This window comes from Ctenocephalides felis, unplaced genomic scaffold (assembly GCF_003426905.1).
Source record: "Ctenocephalides felis isolate EL2017-DRISC unplaced genomic scaffold, ASM342690v1 CF-g0.4_SCAFFOLD_01170, whole genome shotgun sequence".
NCBI lineage: Eukaryota > Metazoa > Arthropoda > Insecta > Siphonaptera > Pulicidae > Ctenocephalides > Ctenocephalides felis.
The window spans coordinates 44,446,574-44,471,101 of NW_020537324.1; the positions used below are offsets into that span (position 1 = coordinate 44,446,574).

At 33.1% G+C, this 24,528-nt stretch overlaps 1 protein-coding gene across 1 annotated transcript in view; it reads right to left on the reverse strand.

The window, feature by feature from the left end:
• LOC113367286 (unconventional myosin-IXb) overlaps positions 1 to 24,528 on the reverse strand; it is a 66,935-nt gene that overhangs the window by 36,979 nt on the left and 5,428 nt on the right. The window contains exons 2-3 of the mRNA XM_026608904.1: positions 20,845 to 21,141; positions 19,716 to 19,933 (exon numbers count right to left, since the gene is read on the reverse strand). Coding sequence (XP_026464689.1) covers positions 19,716 to 19,933; positions 20,845 to 21,141 — 515 coding nt within the window. The remainder of the gene's footprint in view (positions 1 to 19,715; positions 19,934 to 20,844; positions 21,142 to 24,528) is intronic.

Consider the following 24,528-nt stretch of genomic DNA (forward strand, 5'->3'; position numbering starts at 1 on the left):
ATGTATGTATGGATACAATTTTTCGTCACGTTTTTGGGCGCACGAATCAACCGATTTGAATGGTTCAAAAAACATTCGATTCTATTGATAAGGAGATGTGTTGATTAGTTTTTGGCCAAAGGCAGGTCCAGCCGTTACAGAGATTCGGAGCAAAGAGTGCAGAAAATAGAAATCGAGTTTTTGAGTGAAAGAAGCATTCGATTTGAAAGATCTAAAAAACATTTAATTAGTAATGATTGGGAGAAGTGATTATTAGTTTTTGGCAATGGCAGGCCCAGCCATTTCGAAGATACAAAGCTAAATGTGCAAAAATGTCAGTTTTTAAAAGAACTAAGCGTCCAATTTAAATGATTCAAAGAACTTTCAGCTTGTTTTAACAAAATAATTGATAATTTTTTTTTTTTTAGTTTTTTTGGTATATCGAAAATAATTCAGATTTTATTTTTAATTCTGACTAAAGTTCTAATATACTTTAAACAAATTATTTTAACTTTGCAATTCAGTTTATATAATTCTTATAAATATTAGACAATGTTACAATATTAATAATAATCTATTTGAAAACATTCAGTATTCCTCGAACATTTTGTTACGGTACGGAAAGTTCCAGGAATTTGCCTTAAGGCACGATGCCATACACCCCACTAGTTTCTTTTGTAATTTGTTATTAAAAAACGCATACAGGACTAAACTTTTACTCTCCTACCACATAACCCGATTTTGTAATAGTCATTTTAGTAATCAAATAATTTTTCGACTCGCTTTCGGTCAATGAATGTTTCTCACCTATTGATTAGGATTTTCTCAAACTCATGCAAAATTAAATTTAACTGAAAAAAAATCATCATAACTAGTGGGGCGCATGGCATCGTACCCGTACTTCCCGTACCGTATTTAAACATTCAAGAAATTTAATTTAATAATTTCAAATAGATTTTTTTATTACAACTTATAGGTGCTTTTTATATTGAGCGACGAGCGTATTTTACAAACAACTTATGTATATGTTTATACGAATTTTTTTTAAATTTGTTTTTTTTTATAATTTAGGATTCTTTTAAAAATTTAGAATTTTTTTAGAAGTTTGTAATTATTTGGAATTTAAAAAAAAATGTTTTCAGAATTTGGAAATTTTTGAAAATATGCAATTTTTTTTGAAAATTTCGAAATATCCTCATTTTTTGTAAGAAATCGATTTTTTTAAATTTTGATATTTTTTTAGTATTTTATTGAAAATTTTGATTTTTTTTAAAAAAAAATTTCAATATTACGAAATTTTCTGTAAAAGTATTTTTTCACATCGTCTACTCAAGCAAAATATTTTTTGAATTTATCTAATCGGATGATCCGTTCTCTCAAAAACTGCATAACCGTCTTTACAACTTTTCCGCTCCATACCTCCCAAACAATTAGACATGCCTTTTGCAAAAACCTTCGCGATCGAGTATGAACCGAATGATTTTCATTTCGTACAAAACGGTGATTCGATACTTTCGAAAATGTCGACGACCTTTGTTTGAACCTAATCAGCACGTCTTCTTTATCAATACGAATCAAATGTTTTTTGAATTATTAAAATCGGTTGATCGGTATTCCCGAAATCGTCGACAAAAATTTGTATTCTAAAACATTCAGAAACCTTTGAAACGTAAAGATATATGAAAATTTTCATTATCGATTTTCTTGCGATTTCTATAACTTGCCCTACCAGAAATTAATTAAGGTTTGTTCACCACTAATTTTTGGGACCAATTTTTAAATCTAAATTTTCATTCTCTTACCTCAAACCTCTATTACGTAATAGTCAATCGAATACTTTTTTATCTTGCTTTTAGTCAGTGAATGTTTTGCACTGAATTTTAGATTAAATTTTTCATTAAACGCAATTTATTTTTATCAAGAGTTGTACACATCTAACACTAATTTTTAATTTTTGAAGCCAATTATCTTTAAATTTTAATATTTTATAATGTGGTATTGAATATCAAAATTTGCCAATTCAATTTAAACTAGTGGTGTATGGCATCGTGCCTTAAGGCAAATTGCTGGAACTTCCCGTACTGTAACGAAATGTTCAAGAAATATTCAATGTTTTCAAATAGATCATTATAAATACTGTAACATTTATTTATAAGAATTATATATACTGAATCGCAAAGTTGAAATTATTTGTTTAAAAATATTTAGAACTTTAGCCAGAATTAAAATTAAAATCTGAAATTTTTTCGATATACAATTTAAATACGATATACAAAAAAAATGTGAGAGAAAAAAAATGGAAACTGAATGTTTCTTATATCATTCAAATCGGATACTCCGTTTTCTCCCCCAGTCAAATTAAAGCTAAAAAAGCCGTCAGTTAGGAACAATTCGCATAGAGCTGAAATTTGGTACAGATGTTAAATAGGCCATTACAAATGAAATGTGATCCGACATCTGCGATTTTTTTTATTCAAGTTCAAAGGTGCAAAAATCTAGTTTTCCCCATTTTCCGCCGAAACCATGAAAAATTTGAAAAAATTATGTTAGATAGGTTTATTTATTATAAAATTTTCTAATAAATTGTTATTATTAATTTTTTTCCTTTGAATCACCGTTTCTGAGATATTGCCGTTTGAAAAGTTGAAAAATTCATATTATTCATAATATGCAGCCTTTATACGTCATCAAACGTGTAATATAAGTAAAAAATAAGAGTCTGATGGTTTCTATTTAAATAGTATAAGTTTAGTGAAATTTTTGAAGTATAAAACTATAGTGTCAGCCCCTAATTACTTTAGTTCTTGAGCAACACCCGCCAGCTATGTCATTTTCATAGTGTGGGAGGGTCACATATATGACTGTTTTTGAAGAGAATAAACGGAGCTAGTGGTGTATGGCATCGAGCTTTAAAGAAAATTGCTAGAACTTCCCGTACCAAAAATAAAAATTTTTCAAAAAAAAAAAATCCAAGTATTGAAATGACTTTGAAAAAAATTGATTTTCGTGAATTTTAAAATTTTTAAATAAATTGACTTTTTTGAAAAAAATTTTTTTTTTTTATATTTAGAAATAATTTGGAACTTGTGAACTTTTTTTTCAATGCAATAGCGCTGCATTAGCTGCATAGAGACCGATAAACACTGGTACGGAATCTATAGAAATGTAAACAAAATTTATACTTATTATTAAAATCTCTATAAAGTATCTAATAATGTGATGTGCATATGTCCAATGATCATTTTTGACCGCCAAATGTCATTTTCTTCACTTTTTTCACTCGATATCCGAAACCGCTAGACCTGCATTCCTCAAAATTTAATCAGTTTTTCATTTTGTCAATACAAGTAAAATGTTTTGTTTGAATTATTGAAATCGTATTTTATCGCTACGTTCTCTTCAAAACTGAAATACCATTTTTGGCACTTTTTGCCCCGTATGTTCGAAACGGCTTTGCCAAAAACTAAACAACCCTACTTCTTATTAATATGTATCGAATGCTTTTTGAATCATTCAAATCAGTTGAAACGTGTTTCCAAAATCGTCGACGGAAATTTGTATCTGAACACACACACACATACTTCCATTGTTTCTAAGGTATGCCAAAATGTTCAGAAACCTCTTAAACGAAAAGATATATTAAAATTTTCATTTAAGATTCTTTTTGCGATTACTATAACTTACCCTACAGGAAGTTAATAATACAGGAATGCAGAGGGTTTGATGACAATCCAAAGTCATAATTTTCAATAAATGTGCCAATATCAAGTGGCAACATATGAAATAAAAGAAACAACCTAATTATAAGTAAAATTAAAGGTTTTTTTACGTCTACGTTTTCTAAAGTTTTTATATAATGTTGACTACGGTACGGAAAGTTCAATCAATTTGCTTTAATGCACAATGCCACGAACCACCAGTTTTTCATAGATTACATACACACCAGGTCGAGTCCAAATAAGGTACACGTCTGCTGAACGACCTTAGTGTCGCACTTGTCTGCCGGATCAGGTGGAGGCGTACCAGCAATTGGCTGTGGTCTTGGCCTACCAGATCCTGTATTGCCAATACATCCAGCTGAACGTTCAACTGCAAATATTACAAAATATATATAATAAACTAATTAAATAAAATAATAAAATATAATTCTTGTTTTTAAATGAAATAATCATGAATAATAATAGCTATTCAGCAAGCGCAATGTGTGCCTCGCACAATAGACGCTGCGCACAATTTTTTTTTTTCACGTGAACGGTCGTTTCACACAACGTACTGAACCGTTGCCCTTTGTAGTCAAAAATAGGTTGCCTGTTCAGTAGCAGTATAATTAGAAGACCTCAATAACACAAATTATATTCAAAGACAAAAACTTGAAGAAAAAGTTCATACTTAAAGCATTCTTTTTATTAAACAATTCATTTTCAGACTCCAAAGGTTTAAAAAAATATCAAAGAGGATTATCAAATTCGAGGAAGAAAAGTCCCCTGAAAACATGGCTAAGGCTAAGAGATCAGTGATTTGTACAACGACACAATTACCTATCATTTTATATTTACTGCCGATATTACTTCCACAACAAAGTCCATTAACACCAAAAACACCAGACAATAATCCCTAACACCGCAAAGTTTGTACGTTCTATAACCTAGATTATTAAAATATAATATATTCATAATGTTCTATAACATTCGTTCCGTCCTGGTGGTATATCTCCAAATCGCGCGGAATCCTGATTGGTCACAGACACATGTGACCTCGCGCGAATCGGACACTATATGGAAAAAATTAAAAATTGAAATCTATTTTTTTGAATTTTTCTTTTTTGTATCGCAGAGCAAAAAAATCACAGATTTCCGAAACAAATTTTAAACTTTTGAAAAAGTGACCTGTGGACACCCCAAAAAATTGGCAACCTCTCTGAAAAGGGGTGAAAAAATCATTTTTTTGAAATTTTTTTTTTGTTTTATATTTAAGTAAGCGAGCAAAAAAATTGGGCATTTTTAAAATTGACAATTTTTTTAAATTGGCAAATTTGGGAATTTTCCTATGCGTGAAAATCTATGATGGGCAAAACTTTTCCAAAAATTAATTGCATCATTCGACAGCAAAAAAATCACTGATAACGATAGTAAAAAGAAATTTTAATTTTTTTGCATTTTTAAAGGGGTCGGTGCTGACTATATATATAGTTAGCACCGAATTTGGCCCCACCCATTTATCTCGAGAACGGGCAGAGCAAAAAAATTTTAGTTTGCACCAATCGACAGCAAAAAAATCGTCAAAAAATCAGATCATATTAGTTTTTCCAATTTGCACCATCGCGGTGCCAAGTATATAGACGTCCGCCAGCCGTTACATGTACAATATATCATATATATACCATATATATATATATATATATATATATATATATATATATATATATTATAGCATTATATTAAATCAAAAGATTTTTTTATTCTTACCTAATGATTTAGGCTTGGAATGTTCATTGGTTATAGAATTAGTGATGTGAACATCCCTTTCTCTTTTCAAGGCTATCCACCTTCTTCTTAATCTCCAACCTCGCCACAAAGATTGTATCATTGTCGCACTATCATTTCTTGTTTTAGATCTCAAATTCTCTAAATATTGTCTAATTCCTTCACTTAGAAATATATGTCTTTTTCCTAAATCCCACCCCATTGAAACAATTTTCTCTTTCTTTTCAATTGCGTCTATCGCATAACGCATTATCGATTTGCAATCATCAATGGCATTATCTTCTTCCCTGCATAATTCATTGAATGGTGCAAGCAAACGATATCTCGAAATAAAAGCTTTGAATCTCATTCGATGTGGATATCCACTAGCCATCAAATTTACAGTTTCCAACACTTGTAAATATCGAATTTGTTTCATTACAGATCTTTTCTCAAACTTGGATGATGCTTCAGTAGCATTACTACGAATACACCTTACAAAGTGGGGCCTAGCGTGCACAAGTGTTCGCAGTAGGTTATCCAGACGTGTGAAAATCTTGTGTCAATGTAGATATCGGTTCATCACCATTTGATAAGTCAGTATGAGATGTAGGAGATATTCTGAAACTTATACCCCGAGGAACAATATCTAGTGAATACAAAGCTTTTAGTTCGCTGCCAAAGAGGTGACTTGCAAAACCAAAGTCACAAGTGTGCTTATGAAAAGTAGCTACAAGATCATCAGGTACTACATCTTTATTAATGTCAAGAAAATCTGTAGCGTCATAAATAACCTTCCCAGCAAAATGTTGTATTCCGAACAAACGCGGCTCTAATGGTTTAGGTTCGAATAATCTATCATTCTGCTTATGCTGCACTTTAACCTTAGCAATGTAAGACTCAGCTGTTCCCCTTATAGAACATTCCACATCCAGCATACTTAATAATCCTGTTCTTAGCGAAGAAATTAAATCTATGCATGGCACATTATCTACATAATCAACTTCAATATCACATTGTATATTTTCATCCCTACATGATTCGACACTACTTTTAAATATATGAGTATTATAAAAATGCTGCATGGTTTCAGCACAAAGATTTATACATAAATGTTCCAATTGACTTGATTTTGGTTCTTCAAATCCAAACATATCAAGAATACCAATAAATCCATCCGTGGCATGACGAACAGCGTTGTTGAGGGCTACCATAGACTTTGAACCGGAGTTTCCACCTACAGTGCTAGCATGCTGACTTGTGACCTCAGCTTGATTATGTACACTTTCATTTGAATCTGAACTCAAAGTTCCCAACGTTGATCCTAATCGTTTTAGACTGTTTGCACGTCTCACAATAGTTGCTACGGTGCGACAATATAAAGCTTTAGCCAAAGAATCTTTTGTCATATTAGACATGTTTGCATCACAAACCGATTTTATAAGTTGCCCACGGGCATTATGCGTTCTAGATGTAAGGCCTCGAAAAAGTGATGGTCCCGGAACGCCTAAAATATATTCAAATAAATTAATCATATATATAAGAGTTACAAATACAATCAATACAATTACTTATTTCAAATGATGGTCGTAAGCGCAACCTTTAACGATCGAGAAAATTTGACACATTTAAATGAAATATGACTAGAATGTATTTCAAAAGTCATGTCATTTTTCAGTTTTTATTTCTTAACTGAAAATTATTAATTATAATATTATCAACAATTTTACCATTTTACAATCCTTATTAAATGCGACAACTTTTGATGAAACTTGTTAGCACTAGTTTACGGAAACGTAAACTCTTTTGAAAAATGCCGTAACAACTATTTTTATATTTCCGTAATATTATTTAAACCTAATAAAAATAATAATTGTACTTTAGAACTTTCAATTCATTCTATACTCTAGTCTAAACACAACCAAAAAATTTAATTTACATAAAGAGTTACGAACTTTTTTTATAAATCATTTTGAGTAATCAGCCTTTATACATAATGCAATGCTTCATTCGAAAAAAATTATATGTAACACAAAATAAAATCTTTTTAGATTAAATACAATCATTTATCTGTACTCAAAATACTGACGTATGTATTTATAAATACGTTTATGTTTCAACTATTAGATATGACAATTACCTAACAAGTTCGCTACTGAATTGAGTTCAGTTTCGCCTTTAACCGATACTTCTAAAGATTTACCATCCACAAATATTACATTTCCCAAGAGCAACACTGCCGAAAGAACTCTCACCACATCTAAAAACGGTATTCCGAGGACACTCAGACAAGCCTTCCAAGCTTGAAACCTGGAAAAGACATTGCAATTAGTAAGCTAAGTACTAAATACATTATCATATAATAATTAAATAAAACTATTTGTGCGTGGCGTCGTGTGTTAGGGCAAATTGTTGGAACTTCCTGAGCCGAAATGAAATACTTGAGGTATATTAAAAGTTTTCAAATAGATTATTATATAAAAACTGTAACTTTCATTATTCGTATTTTATAGACAAAACATAAGAGCTTTTAAATACGACAACGATAAATAAACAAAACTTATGGGCCAATTCCGCATAAAACAAGCAAGAAGAATGCTATGATAACCTCACCTTCGTAATGCGCATTTATAACATACTGTTTTATGTTATAAATGTAAAATGCATTATCGTACAACAATTAGATAGACATTTTCACAGTTTTTACTATCAAGAAACAAGCATAACATAGCGTTGCCATAACAATGCTATGTTATTTACTGTGGTTACTGCATAATTACCCTTTTAATCAACCGAAGTTAGAACAATCAACTTTATTTCATATTTCTAAGAATTAATGAACTGAATTGTTGAAATTATTTTTTGAAGCGTATAATTTAATTCGAATTATTTTTGATGTTCAAATATTGTTTTTTGGAAAATAAATAAAAAAATTGTTTTAATTTTTGAAATTAAAAAAAAAATTTTTTGCTTTTTTCAAAAACTATTCGTTTCTTCACACTGTTAACATAATCAAAATGTTTTTTGATTCAATCAAATCGGATGTTTCGTTTACTTAAAATTACAAATTTTTTGTATATTTTTAACTTCCCGTAGAGCAAGTTATAGTGATCGCAAAAACATCGAAAATGAAAATTTTTATATATCTTTACGTTTCAAACGTTTCTGAATATTTTGGCATACCTTAGAAAAAATGGATGTATGTGAGTGTGTGTGCGTGTGTGTGTGTGCGGATACAAAATTTCGTCGACGATTTCGGGAACACCGATCAACCGATTTAAATAATTCAAAAAACATTCGATTCGTACTGATAACGAAAAGTGCTGATTAGTTTTTGGCAAAGGCTGGTCTAGCGGTTCCGAAGATACGGTTCAAAAAGTGCCAAGAATTTTAATAATTCAAGAAACATTTACATTTTACTTGTATTAACAAGATAAAGAATTGATGAAATTTTTATAAAGGCAGGTCTAGCGGTTTCGGAGATCTAATGAAAAAAGTAAAAAAATGAATTTCTAAAATATGTCAAAATAAAGAAAACATTTTTTTTTAAAAAAGATGCAAGATTTGTTCTAGCGAAACCCCCCCCCCGCCCCAATAGTTTTAACTGTTTTAACATTTATCATTAAAATTATATAAATATTTACCTAACTTTTTGAAATTGATTTTTAATCATTCTGGATATACTACACAAAAAATTAGATATAATCTAAAAGCGTATAAAATACATTGATTTTAATTTTATTTAGAAAATCGAAGCGATTTGCGGGTTGAACATGATCACATATTTTATATATTGAAGTATTTTTAACATTTGTAAACATAACACTCGTATTTTATTTTGGATTTTTTAAAATTTTATTTTAATTTATTTTTTCATTATTTACAATATTCAAAATTGCAACATAAACTTCTCCTTATTGATAACGTAGAGACGAATTGTATTTATCTTTACTTTCCCATCAGATTCAGATTATCAGATTATTGTTTCAAAGTACATTTTGCTTTCATGTTTCATATTTGCTCCATTTCCATAAGCCTTTATTATAATCTATTAAGTATTCTAGATTCTATATTAAAAAATATATAAATAATGTATTATAAATTTCATTTCCGAATCTCGTTTGGCGCCCCTTAGGGCGTGCGCCCGCATTTTTCGCATTCATCGCATGCAAGGCAGGACCGGCCCTTTATATATATATATATACGAGGTGTGTTCAAAAAGTACCCGGAATTTTAAATTTCGCGGTCTGGAGTGTCTGATTGTCAAAAAATTTTTTTTATGTGTTGGTATACATGCCCCTAAAGTATGATGAAATCTTCAGCTATATTCACTGTTTACTTTGTCTGTGGTAGTCGCTAGGTTCGACGTGTTTTTCTGAGCTCGGCGATTTTTACAATGAAGAATTGAAAAGTCAAAGAATTTGTATTAAATTTTGCGTAAAAAATGAAATAAAGTGTAACAAAGTGTGTGAAATGTTACAAAAAGCCTATGATGGTGAGTCTGCTATGAAAAACAAGTGTTTTCGAGTGGTATAAGCGTTTCCAAGATGGCCGCGAAGACGTTGAAGATGACGAACGCTCCGGTCGACCCAGCACGTCAACAAACGATGAAAATGTGAAAGAAGTGGAAAAAAATGGTTATGAATGATCGCCGAATCACAATTAGAGAAGTTGCTGATGAAGTTGGCATATCAATTGGCTCATGTCATAACATTTTTTCAAATGTTTTGGGCATGAAACGAGTGGCAGCAAAATTCATTCCAAAACTGCTAAATTTTGACCAAAAAAGCAATCGCATGAACATCGCTCAAGAGCTGTTAAATGACGTCAACAACGATCCAAGTTTGCTTGAAAGGGTCATAACTGGTGATGAAACATGGGTGTACGGTTATGATGTCGAAACCAAAGCCCAATCGTCCCAATGGAAGAGCCCAGGTGAGCCAAGACCGAAAAAAGCACGTCAAGTTCGATCGAATGTCAGGTTTTGCTTACTGTTTTCTTTGATTATAACGGCATAGTGCATCAAGAGTTCTTACCACAAGGTCGTACGGTTAATAAGGAGTATTACCTTGAAGTGATGCGACGTTTGCGTGAAGCAATCCGAAAAAAACGCTCCGATTTATGGAAAAACAATTCATGGCTGTTGCACCACGATAACGCACCTGCTCACTCGTCGTTGCTTGTTCGTAATTTTTTGGCCAAAAACAATACCGTAGTCATGCCCCAACCTCCATATTCACCAGATATGGCTCCGTGTGACTTTTTCCTATTCCCAAGTTGAAGAGACCCATGAAAGGACGGCGGTTTTCCTCGATTGAAGAAATAAAGGCCGAATCGCTGAGAGTGCTCAAGGACATATCAAAAGTGAATATCAAGGGTGCTTCGAAAATTGGAAAAAACGCTGGCATGAGTGTATTATATCTGGGGGGGACTACTTTGAAGGGGACCACATTATGTAGACGAATAAATAAATATTTTTTGAAAAACGAAAATTCCGGGTACTTTTTGAACAGACCTCGTATATATATATATCTATATATATATATATATAATATATTACGCTTACCTTTCAGAATCTTCTTTTTGATTTTGATGCGTATCGAGGCCTGTAGATACGTAAATTTGTTGGGTTATATCCATCCAATTGAATCGATACGCTCCTCTCTAGAAAGCCCGCCAGCATTTGATAAAAATATGATAGTTTTTTCTTGTGGCAATGATCGAATAACTCGAGTTTGGTCCAAAAGTAACAGTGAATCTTGGTTCGGTATAAAGCACCATCTGTTACTTGAACTTCAATGAATTGTCCCTATTTTAAATAGATTACGACATCAAATAAAAAATGTTTTAGATATTTTAATTTTTGTTAAATTATTAATCATTTTAATCATGAATTTCTTTTTTCTTTCGCTGTTTATAATTAGTTTTTAACTTCACTTTTTCTGTTAATTCATTGTATACCCCTGATGATGACGTAGAATTTTACGTCGATTATATATATATATATGATATATATATATATATATGTGTGTGTGAGTGTGTGCACCATGTGAGTTTAAATGTTTATACTTACTATGCGGCTGGATTCAGAATTTGTGGTAGTTTTAGCAGAGCCTAAAGATCGAAGAACTGTAAAAGCTGCAGCGAGGTGCTTGAAAGCATCAGTCTCCGGACCTCCGCCAGCTATTTCAAAAGTTGTCGCAATAACAGCATACTCGTATAAGTCTGCCCGATCCAGATGTACCAGACAGAATAATGGCCTGCGGGTATCCAGTTTCGCTTTGCTGTCGCACTGCTTCTTGCACCACCCGTCGAAGTTGTGGCGCGAGATGCACATTTCTGGTACTGGTCAGCGTTAAACAATTGCCTACGTCATATATATGAGTTCACTGCCACCAAAATAGGACCGATGTTAGTCTACACAAATATTTTCATATTAGATTTATTCCCTCAGTAATAATCAAACTTTTTCAAGAAAATTAATAGAGTTGATACCATTTGCTAAAACATAAATTATGATAATTATGCTTAATAATTAAATGTAAAAATTTGATTTTACCACTTGAAAATAAGTTTTCTTATGCATATAAATTATTTAATTAATATTATTGTGACATATAATGAATTTTTAAAATCACTTTAACGTTAGAATATTTACCTATTCCGCATCAAATTTCCTCGAATTCTATTGCTCGTATTGCTACGGACCTGCTATTTATAAAAAAAAAGAGTGCGCGTAAGGATCACACGCGATTGAAGTAAAACTTTTAATATTGTATGAGTAGGCAATTAAGATAAAAATAAAAAAAAACATCATATTTGAATTTTAAAAATCATCTTTTAATAATCATATAACATCAATAATAATAAGATCTCCTGAGCATCGGCACAGCTGTCCTACTGATATTAAGAGTTTGAATATGATGTGAAGCTTTCTTCCTAATTTTGTTACCTATCTTACCGGGAAATTCAAACCATAAACGTAGAAGTTCATCATTATCGCCACGTTCTATGTACACTAATTTTCCCACACAACCATTAGCTAAGCCATCACTTACATCGATATTAGTTGTTATTATGTAATTTATTCAGAACTAAAATTATTTCATACGGCAAAGCCCGGTATCAATAACCGATTTTTTTGAAACTGCTGACGAATGTATGATTGTTGATCTGTCGCATGGCAACCTACATAAATATCCGTGGCAGTAGATATTATTTTGTCTTCAACACGAGATTCAATATAATTTATTATATTCCATGGCACATTTATTCTCTAAGAAAAGTCTTATTCCATGAGGACATAATACAGCAACCTCTTCTTTTGTAAAAAAACGTGATTCAATTAATGCAAGTTCATATAGGGTTTAGCGGGTTAGCGCTCGACTTACGCATGACATGACGGGAGTGGATACTCGCGACATCAGCGCTTACGGCGTCGTAGTGTTCAACTACACGTTGGCATTTTCGTTGCATTTGTACGGATTTACACCCGTGTCGCGCCTAAAAATTTTTATACACCCATATCGCGCCTAAAGAAGTTTTACTTCAAAAATTAGCAGCCGTAGAAAAATAGCTCTCGTTTTAAACCTATGATATGTATTTGCATCAATAGTGTGCGCAAATGCTTCATAATGTACCTTCAAAAATAAAAATCTAATAAGTATTGATATTATTAAAGAGATGTATCTTGACACAACCTTAAACTCATCACATTATCCATTACATTATTTTCACTCATTTTTCACAATATTTATCCCCTAATAGTTGGTAACAATCACTCGGAATATTTTCTAATAGCAAATTTTCAAAAATGAACACTTTTTATAATTGAACCAGTTTCCGTAGGACTTCAATGGTTTAGTATGTTCATTAAGATCAAGTATTCTATCGTTATACCAAGTAAATCGTCTAATTATCGTTTAATCGTCTAATTTCTCAAACTTTGATGATTTTTTAAAATTAAACTACTAGTCGTAAGACCGTAATATTTCAATAAGTTCTATAACACGGTGATATATACGCCAAAAAAAGTTCCATAAAAATCGGCTTAAATTTTTTTTCAACTGTTAATTACAAGAAAACGGTTCGGTAGATTTTCACCTAAAACTGATCAGTATCATTCCCAACTAATATCTTTCGAACAGTTTTTTCAAATCGATTCGGTAGTATGAGCTTAAATGTGGACGAAAAGTTTAACACTTTTTTTCAAATTACAAAGAAACGGCTTGGCAGATCGTCGCACAAAACTGACAAACGATAGTCATTGAGATACATCAAATGGATTTTTAATTTCTAAAATCAGTTGAGGCGTTTTTGAGAAAGCCCGGCCGTTCACTACCAAAAACTAATCAGCATGATTCCCAATCAATATCTTTCGAATGGTTTTTGAATTTTCAAAATCAATTCAGAATTGCGGGCTAAAACGTGGACGATTTCTTTTTCACTTTTCTGCTATTTATAAAGAAATGGCTTGGCCAATCATCGCACAAAACTGACAAACAATAGTCCTCATCGAGCTGCATCGAAGACACTTGTACGAACAAGAATGAAAGCAGAATTTCTTCTACTACGTTCATCATTAATTTTTTTACCAGCAATTCGAGTGCCGTTTCAGAGTTTTGGCTGATCAAGATTTCGCGAGAGGATAATTGGCACATCAATTTTCCATTTTGACGTGTGTGGTTTTAACTCTAGCAGATCAAGTAAATTTTAAAATACCGTTGGATAGTTAATTTCTTCATCTGCTTACACAATGGACTTATAAGTACCTCAGCTGATCATTTTTCAAATGGAAACGCAATTCGTACTGCAATGCAATGTGGCGCAATATTGTTGAATATGAATATTTGAGGTGTAAGCATTTGTTAACTTTCCTTAAGGTAGCTATAGTAATGGGCCGAAAAACGAAAATGAAAATGTTTGCATTTCTCGACGTTTTGAAGGTTTCTAAACATTTTGACATACCTCAGAAAAAATGGATGTGTGTGTGTGTGTTTTGTATGTCCGCATTTTTTCGTCCACGTTTTCGGGCGCATGGATCAACCGATTTGAATGGCTCAAACAACATTCGATTCCTTTTGAAAGAGAGATGTGCTGATTAGTAGGGATAGTTCTATCCCATGAATATCACAATCGCTGAAAATCCCTCTCCAAACACTTTTTGTGTGTCACGTGACTTTTCGTTTGCGTTCCATTTACTCATAACTACATTACACAAATTTTCAGTTTTAAAATTAGAAACAAAACATGTCAGTTAATATTGTTTATTTTCTATATTTATTTTATATGTAATGTATGATTGGTTTTTCTATATGTATTGATTTATAAAATGGTTTTTCCTGGTGTGGTATGTATATCTTTTAATTATTTTAAATATAAAATTAAATTTATTTTTTTAAATCTTTGCAAATATTTTTTAGATACTGTTAACAAAGAATTGCTGAATGATGAAACAAAATCCGTGCCGAAACGTATATTATAAATAAATATTTATATTTATTTGTTTGTTTTATTTCGACGACTGGCTGAAAATCATTATTCAATATATATACACACACACACACACATATATATATATATATACATATATGTATATATATATACACATATATATATATATATATATATATATATATATGCGGCGACACTCAAGTACAGCCCTGCATTAAGTACGGGCCTGCAGCATTTGGAAATGCGCACGCATCAAGATGGCCGTCTCCGGCCTGAATAAAAAAAACCGGCCATCGAAGCAAAAGGCCTATTCTACCATTCGGCAGCCAAGAGAGATACACAGCACGATATAAATATTGTACCTATATTTCACTGCGAATAAACAATAACAAACTATACCAACTGTTTTAATCCATCAACCGCTTCATTGGTGACCCGACGTGATAAAAGGTATATTCATCTACCTGACGTGAGTAAAACAGAACAATAGTAACTTAACTTAAGTGTATTATTCAAGATTCAACAACATTTTTAATTTTTTTTCATAAGAAGTGTAATTTTTCTTTTTTGAACATTCAGTGACATTTTTTTAGTGAATATTTAATTTGTTTTTCTCAATTATTTGTGAAATGAGTGAAGAACATAAGAAAGTGAAATCAGAAAATCCAAACCACGCAAATGCAGGCATATCACATGGAATTGCGAGGCCTATCCAACATTTTGGTATGAAAAACCTCAATTATGGTTCGCGATGATCGAGGCACATTTTAATCGATCACGAATAAAAACAGAAGATGTCAAATATGAATTTATATTATCATATTTAGATGCCAAATTAGCCAGTGAAGTGGAAGATATAATATTAAATCCACCGAAAGTCGAACCCTATACTAATTTTAAGTTAAAGAAAGAAATAATACAACGTTTACCACAGTCACAGGACCAAAAGATTCGAAGGTTGCTACAGCAAGAGGAACTGGGTGATCAAAAACCGTCGCAATTTTTACGACACCTAACATCATTAGCTGGCCCACTACTAGATGAAAATATTTTAAGAACCTTGTGGCTACAAAGATTACCTACGCATACACTACAAATATTAAAGGCCCATCCGACCATGAAAATTGAAGACCTTAGCTGCCATTGCAGATAGCATCGGTGAGGTTAACATCGCGCCAACTGTGGCCGCCACAAGCCTTACCGACAGTACAACGTCTGAATTATTAAAACGAGTAGAAGACCTAACACAAATGGTAGCTGAATTGCAAAATAGACGTCCTAGATATCGGCATAATTCTCGTTCTAGGAAAATCTCGCGCACAAGAAGTTTTTCACGCTAAAGAGATGGTAGCAGACGAAGCTTTGATACGTGCTGTTACCACTACAAATTTGGAAACAAAGCCAAGAAATGCACGCAACCATGCAAAATGTCGGGAAACGAAGAAGACAGGCACTAGATGCGGCAAGTGTTTGTCAAACACTTTCACGCCGCATGTTCATCTCAGATAAACCAACCAAAGTACAATTTTTGATAGACACAGGTAGTGATCTGTGTATATACCCACGCATGTTTATACAACACAAAGTTTTCGAGTCCGATTACAAACTGTCTGCAGCAAACAATACCGAGATTCGTACATATGGAGATATACAGTTGAATCTCGACTTAGGTCTAAGGCGCAAATTCATCTGGAATTTTGTTATTGCTGATGTGTCAACACCCATAATAGGCGCAGATTTTCTGTCATATTACAACATAATCGTCGACACAAAGAATTTAAGACTAGTAGACGGTACTACAAACCTACAGGCAAAAACAATAAACAAAGGAACAATACAACAGGGAAGCATCAAAACGGTCAACGTAACATGCCGATTTAGCAAAATTCTTTCAGAATTTTCAAATTTGACTAAATTACCTGGCCTACCACAAGAAATTAAGCACACGACGGTACATTACATCAAAACAACTCCTGGACCGCCTGTTAGATCGCGACCTCGTCCATTGAGCACAGAAATGTTAAAAATAGCTAAGCAGGAATTCCAGGACATGATGCAGCTAGGAATAGCGCGACCGTCAAATAGCCCTTGGTCTTCACTAAGAAAAAAGATGATATGGAGACCCTGTGGAGATTTTAGAATGTTGAACAATAGAACCATTCCTGACAGATATCCAGTGCGACTCATATCTGATTACTCGCAGAATTTAGCGGGCTGCAAAATTTTTTCCATAATTGATTTTAAAAAAAATATACCAACAAATACCAGTGTACAAAGAAGACATACCGAAAACCGCCATAACAATACCATTTGGATTATTTGAGTTTCCTTTCATGACCTTCGGTCTGAGGAATGCGGCTCAAACCTTCCAGCGTTTTGTCGATGAAGTGACTCAAGGATTGGACTACTGTTTTCCATACGTGGATGATATTTTGGTTTCATCTAAAAACCCGGAAAAACACAAGCAACATCTTCGTTGTCTCTTCCAACGACTTACGGATTATGGTGTAGTAGTCAACGCTTCCAAATGTATTCTAGGAGTGCCAGAAGTAAAATTTCTTGGTTATCATATCACAGAACATGGCACTAAACCACCAATCGAGAGAATAAGTGCACTACGAGCATTCCCGAAACCAAGTACCATCAAATCTCTTCGTAGATTTCGGGGTATGATTAATTTTTATAGATTTTGTCCAAACGCTGCACAATACCAAGCAGAATTACAATCTTTGTTATCTGTACCTAGTACTAAAGGAGAAACTGAAATAGAGTGGAACGAAAAACTCTCAGAGGCATTTGAAAAGTGTAAAGTGAATCTAGAAGAAGCTACTCTATTAGCACATCCAAAGCCAGAGGCGCAACTCGCAATGTTCACAGATGCTTCGAACACATGCATTGGCGCCGTCTTACAACAACGGATAAATAATATCTGTGAACCACTCGCATATTTCTCCAAAAGACTGACCGAAAAGCAACAAGAATGGCCCGCATTTTATAGAGAATTATTAGCCGGTTATACATCTTTGAAATATTTTAGACACATGTTGGAAGGTCGCAATTTCATCTGGTTTACAGATCATAAGCCATTAACTTATATTTTTCAACAAAAACAGTAACGCCTACCTCCAATACAATTGAATCAAGTCACTTTCATTTCTCAATTTACAACCGATGTTAGGCACATAAGCGGAGCAAAAAACATAACCGCTGATACATTTTCGAGAATCGAAGCAGTTAGCAGCCTTACAAACATAATTGAAATTGCTGAAGCGCCAAAAGAGGACCAGGAACTAAAAAATTTTCTTTCAAAAGAAAGTTCATTGCAGCTCGAAAGCCAAGCCATCCCAGGAACAACACACGAGATATTTTGTGACATATCGCAACATTTACCAAGACCATTTGTTCCAGCAGCTTTAAGAAAGAAGATCTTTGACAACGTGCACAACTTAAGTCATCCGGGTGTTAGAGCAACAGTCAAAATGCTGACGAAACGCTTTGTTTGGCCATATATACGGCGTGACTGCCGGACCTGGTCAAAGAATTGCATACAATGTCAACGCAGCAAAATAGGTAGACATACAATCACACCTTTACAAAAATTTAACGTTCCATCTGCAAGATTTCTACATGTACATATTGACATCGTAGGTCCTCTACCAATTTGCAAAAATGTGCGATATTTACTAACCTGCATAGATAGATACACCAGATGGATAGAAGTTTATCCATTATCAGACATAACTGCAGAAACAGTGACTTGGGCTTTTATTTTTTGTTGGATATCCAGATTCGGAATACCGGCAACAATAACAACCGACAGAGGAAGACAATTCGACGGAGCAACATTCCGCAATATGGCACAATTTTGTGGAACAAAACTAATACATGCGTCGTCGTATCACCCGTAGTCTAATGGCATCATTGAAAACATACACCGAACACTAAAGTCTGCCCTTATGTGCCGCGAAAATGAGTCATGGTTAGAAGCATTGCCATGGGTTCTATTAGGATTGCGAGCAGTGGCGAAAGAAGACTTAAAGAATTCTAGCGCAGAACTCACCTTTGGAGAACTTTCGAGACTTCCTGGTAAATTTTTTAAAGATCACACGGACATATCAACTGCAACCGTCATGGATAATTTACATAGGATCTTTAGAAATTTAAAGCCACAACCTACGTCATCTCATAGCCCGAAAAAGAGTTTCATCCATAAAGATCTGGACAAGTCTAGTCATGTTTTCATCAGGCAAGATATGATAAAACCGCAACCTTATAAAGGACCTTACAAGGTTTTGGAAAGAGGAGAAAAGACTTTTAAACTGAACGTTTCGGGCCATCCTTTTCTAAAGACAGACTGAAGCCTGCATACATGACTGCCGAAGAACGCACAACAGCAGAGCACGTCACATCTGAAAAATATACAACAAGACGAGGACGGTAGGTACGATTTCAGAACTACAAAGAATAATAATTTTCTTTCTTTTTTACAGTAGGGGGCTGTGCGGCGACACCCAAGTACAGCCCTGCATTAAGTACGGGCCTGCAGCATTTGGGAATGCGCACGCATCAAGATGGCCGTCTCCGGCCTGAATAAAAGAACCGTCCATAGAAGCAAAAGGCCTATTCTACCATTCGGCAGCCAGGAGAGATATACAGCACGATATAAATGTTGTACCTATATTTCACGGCGAATAAACAATAACAAACTATACCAACTGTTTTAATCCATCAACCGCTTCATATATATATATATATATACATGTGTGTATACTTATTTGGGTGTCATATGTGCATACAATAAATACATTTAAATACACTTACATAACATTTTTTGTTTACAAAGCGTGTTTGTAATGATTTCATAACAGCGTCTTCTGTCAGTGGTCCAGGCAGACGTATAAGATCTTCTAAATCATATGAAGATCCTGTTTTATTGCCATCTTGTTCCACCATGCCTGAAGTATTATTGTTAAATTTTGACGTAGTATTGCATGCAGGTGATGTTTGTTTATTGTTTGGTTCTTTGCCTTTTGATCCATCTGTATAATTTTTTAATAATGAAGAATAATTTGTTTCAATTCAAATCAGCAATAAGGAAAACCTATTACTATATTTTTATCAACCATATATAAATAATATATAAATGTCGCCAAAAACTGACAATGATGATCAATAAATAATAATGCTATTATATAACTGAGCTAATTTGATGTATACAATAAAGATGTAAGACAAACTAATATGTAGTCCTAATAAAATATTTACGTTTATTTGAGCTTTGTGACAATGAAAAATATTATTTCGTTTCCCAAACGGATGTTTACGTTTTGAAAAGAAATTAACCCTTTCTACTCGGGCATTTAAAAAATTGTATGCATTTTGTCGCCGGTGGGGCGGTATCCGACTTGAAAGGGTTAACCCCAAATTAGCGAAAGAACAAGAATCATGTGAATTATTTGACATGAAAATAGGGAAATGTGCGTGTTTTAATATACTGAATGTAAATTTTGCTTTTTACGACGTATTCTCAATAACGACTGCACCAAATTAATGATTGTGAGGAATGGAAAATGTGATAGTCCTGGGCGTACTTGGTAGTACGCCCAGTAGTAGACGGAAGTAGCAGACGGTCACACTTGAAAAATATGCTGGTAAATACCATAAATTTTAGGATTGACGCAATGATTCATCTATTTAATTTAGTGTTTAATTTATAATTACGTATTTTTATCTCTATAAAAATATCTTACAAAATATTGTTTACAAAAATATCTATTAGACATGACATAATGTTTTGTTATCTATAAAAGTGAAAATAAAATTATCGTTGGTTAACTCAATCAATTTAAAGTGAAAAATCACATAACTAAAATTTTATGAAAAATTCCTTTAGCTCTATGTACTTATTTGTGAATAAAACGATAATATACTGTCTATACTTTATTTATACCATGAGAGCTCAGTTTCTGCACAGCAACGGATCGTTGTGAATGAGGAAGACTTGGTGGTGCTATAACCTGGGCGCCGATAACATTGTGGGAGATTTTGGTCTGTGTCGTGCAGGCTGAAGTATCAGTTACTTTACAATCAGTTCCAGCTGTTGTTGCGCGAGACATTGATAAATCATCTTTGCAGCTCACAGCGCCGGGATTACCAACGTGTAGTCGGTTGCGTAAAGTAACAAGTTCAGTGCTAAGGCTTCGTAGCCGCTGCTGCAAATGGACTGCCTCATTAGAGGAGCTTGCATCTGTAAGAAACATTTTTTTATTTATTAATTTTTATTCACAGTGCGAGTTCTTTATTCATGAGTGTAGTATTCCACAAATATGCCGCAAATGTAAATACAACGAATAGAATTATGAATGGATCGTGGATCATAGATCAATTCTTTCTAAGGCATATTCAGAAGGTCTTGAAACGTAAAGATTTGCAAAGAAATTAATTTTAGTTTTTTGCGATTCATAAACAAATTATATGTCAGATTTCCAACGCTTGCATGGAAAACTCTTTTATCAATGGGCTCTGAATTCAACAAATTCTTCAAGCCTGTTTCAGCCAAATATTCATCTTGTAATTCAAGCAATTCTTGAATGTCACTTGATTCCATCTGTTTGAACCAATTCTCAAAGCGATTCCCCAGTGATCGCAGCGAAATCTGCTTATGTCTGAGTCGTCGACAAAATATAATTTACTATTACTATTTAATTAATAGTAATAGTAATTCGGAACTTTCCGAAAAAGTTTGTTTTCTCGAGAAAATACGACTTGAAAATTTTCAGCCAATAAAAGTTGGCTGTCATCTACATAGTCCTGAACAAAGATCAAGACATGTCGGAGCTAAAGCGCATCACTTATTATATCGCAACTGCAACTGCAACGCTCTATTTTACGCTTACATGCAGCAAAATAGTGCGTTGCAGTGCCACTTAACGAATTAAATGATAATAGCTTCGCCAACTACGTGTCTAACCTCAATCTCTTTGACAATTCTATTTGGCCGTGTATCAGATAACAAGAAAAAGCCGGCAAGAGATAACAAGAAAAAAGCAGAACTTTTTGCTGAGTATTTGCATGCAGCTGAATATAATATATTTAACTTGTATCCTCAGCCTCTCTCACCACATACTTTTGTGAACTTCAAGAAAAGATTTTACTCTCGGAAGAAAACTATTTCAGAAATTGCTAAACTTGATAGTAGAAAATCTCCTGGGATTGATAATATTTCATCCAAAATTGAAAGAATTGCCAATTAAAGCGTACATTTTCATAACTTACATATTTAATTTAATGCTAAAATTGGAGTACTGGCCTAAGTCTTTTAAAATATCCGTTATTGAAATGATACGCAAAAACGGAAAATATACAAGTATGGTTACGTTAAAGAGGTCAATTCGTCTTTTCCCCATACTGTCGAAGGTTTTTGAAAAACTACTGCTTGATGATATAGTATCCGAATCTAATATATTACCTGATCATCAATTTGGATTTCGCAAGCTGCATTCAGCAGTGCCACAGAATTGTGAATTCAATTCACAAAGGTTTCGAATCTAAACAATATTGCTCAGCAGTGTTTCTCGATGTAAGCCACGCTTTCGATAAAGTATGGCACGAAGGCCTTTTAGCAAAACTTAAATGGTTGCTGCAGCCTTGCTTTCATAAAAATTTGGAATCGTACTTAACTAACAGATGGTATAAATTTAGAAACAATTGTGACTCTTCAGCACTTTTTCCTATAAAATCAGGCGTTCCGCAAGGGAGTGTTTTGGGTCCTTTTTCGTACCTCACCTACACTAGTGATTCTGTAACCATTACGAGATCTACCACTGCTACTTTTGCTGATGATATTGCGATGTTGGCTGGTAATAAAAATCCTACTCTCGCTTCTAATATCCTACAAAATTATCTCAATCAAATAGTAACCTGGACAGAGAAATGGCACATCAAAATTAATGATGCAAAGTAGATTTATATTACGTTCACACTTAATAAGTCAACTTATCAAGCTGTGTATATAAAAAACAAATACCAATCAAAGACACTGTCAAATACTTGGGTATTTACATGGATCGCAGATTACCTGGCAGCCGCACATCGTTGCCAAAATAAAACAAATTACACGTACACTTTCAAATTTAAGTTGGCTTATCGGTCAAAAATCAAAATTATTGTTAGATAATGAGTTTCTAATTTATAAGACCATAATTAAACCTGTATGAGCATATGGAATCTAACTGTGGGAATGTTGTAGTAAATCAAATGTGAGACTTATTCAACGATTACAATTTAAAACACTACGGACAATTACTAATGCGCCATGGTTTGTTAGCAACAAGTTATACATGATAACCTCAACATCCCTTTTGAAGTGGATGTCATCAAAAATACCAGTACTAAACATCATGCTAAAATGTACGATTTTCCTAATGCAACAATGGTCCATCTCCTTAATAATCAATAATTTGTTTTATTTATTTATTTTTCTTCATTTGTAATTCTTTTTTTTTTCTTGTTTATTTCTTTCTGTAATTATTATTTTTTTTATTATTGTTAATTTAGCCATATAACTTGTAGAGTTCTGTAATAACTTTGATTGTTATATAATATTGAATGCATAGAAAAAAGCAGTGACTGCATGGCTGCTGTGTGTGTAAATGTTCATAAACCGTACGTCCAATTGCCGTGAAAATTTCGGCAACTGTTAGGTACATCCCCGATCAGGTTTTCGGAAAATTTGATTAAAAATGGTAACGCTTGGCCGACCCAAAGACTTTTATATATTCTTTGGTCAATTTTAATTTTTTTAACATTCAAATACTACGATACTACGTATATAAGAAACAAAAATAACCCTAAAATAACGTCATTTAAGAATGACTAGAATAATTACATAGTTTTTTATAATCAATACATCCAATCGGCGTAAAAATTTCGGTAAATATTAGATACATCTCAGGACAGGTTATCGCATATTCTGATCAAAACCAGTTGGTAGGGGTTGGATGCCCTGAAGACTTTATGTTTATATTTTCAGTCATTTTTTTTTTTTTTTTTTCATAAATCATAAAATTTCATATATAAAAATTATGTATAGTTTTATAAAAATAGAAAAATACGTAAAGTATAGAATAATTTCGATTTCGTAATACTTATTATAGTAATTATATCATTTTTTACAAACCATACATTCAATCGGCGTGAAAATTTGGAAACTGTTAGGTATATCCTCGAGTAGGTTTTTGCAAATTTCGATTGAAAGCAAGTGTTAGGGGTTGGTTACTCTATTTTTATTTTGGTAAATTTTTATTTTTATAAAAAAACAGGGTAAAGGTTCAATTGGTCTTTTTTAGTCCAATCAGAGTTGTTATAGAGGTTATATAAAAGCATATGTTGAATTTAACTTAGAATCGACAATACATATTATAAAATAATTTAATAAGGTATACTTAAATATTAAATAGTGGTCTCATAAAATAACCAACAGTGCCCACAACCAAAAAAAGTAACAACCACAGAGAATACTTTTGTTATAGATTTCCTTGATGAATTTAAGGCAAAGACTGATTGCTAAAAAATTTCTAACTTTACTTGATTTTAAGTTATTGGTGGTAGCCTTTAATCTCATCTCTACCCTACC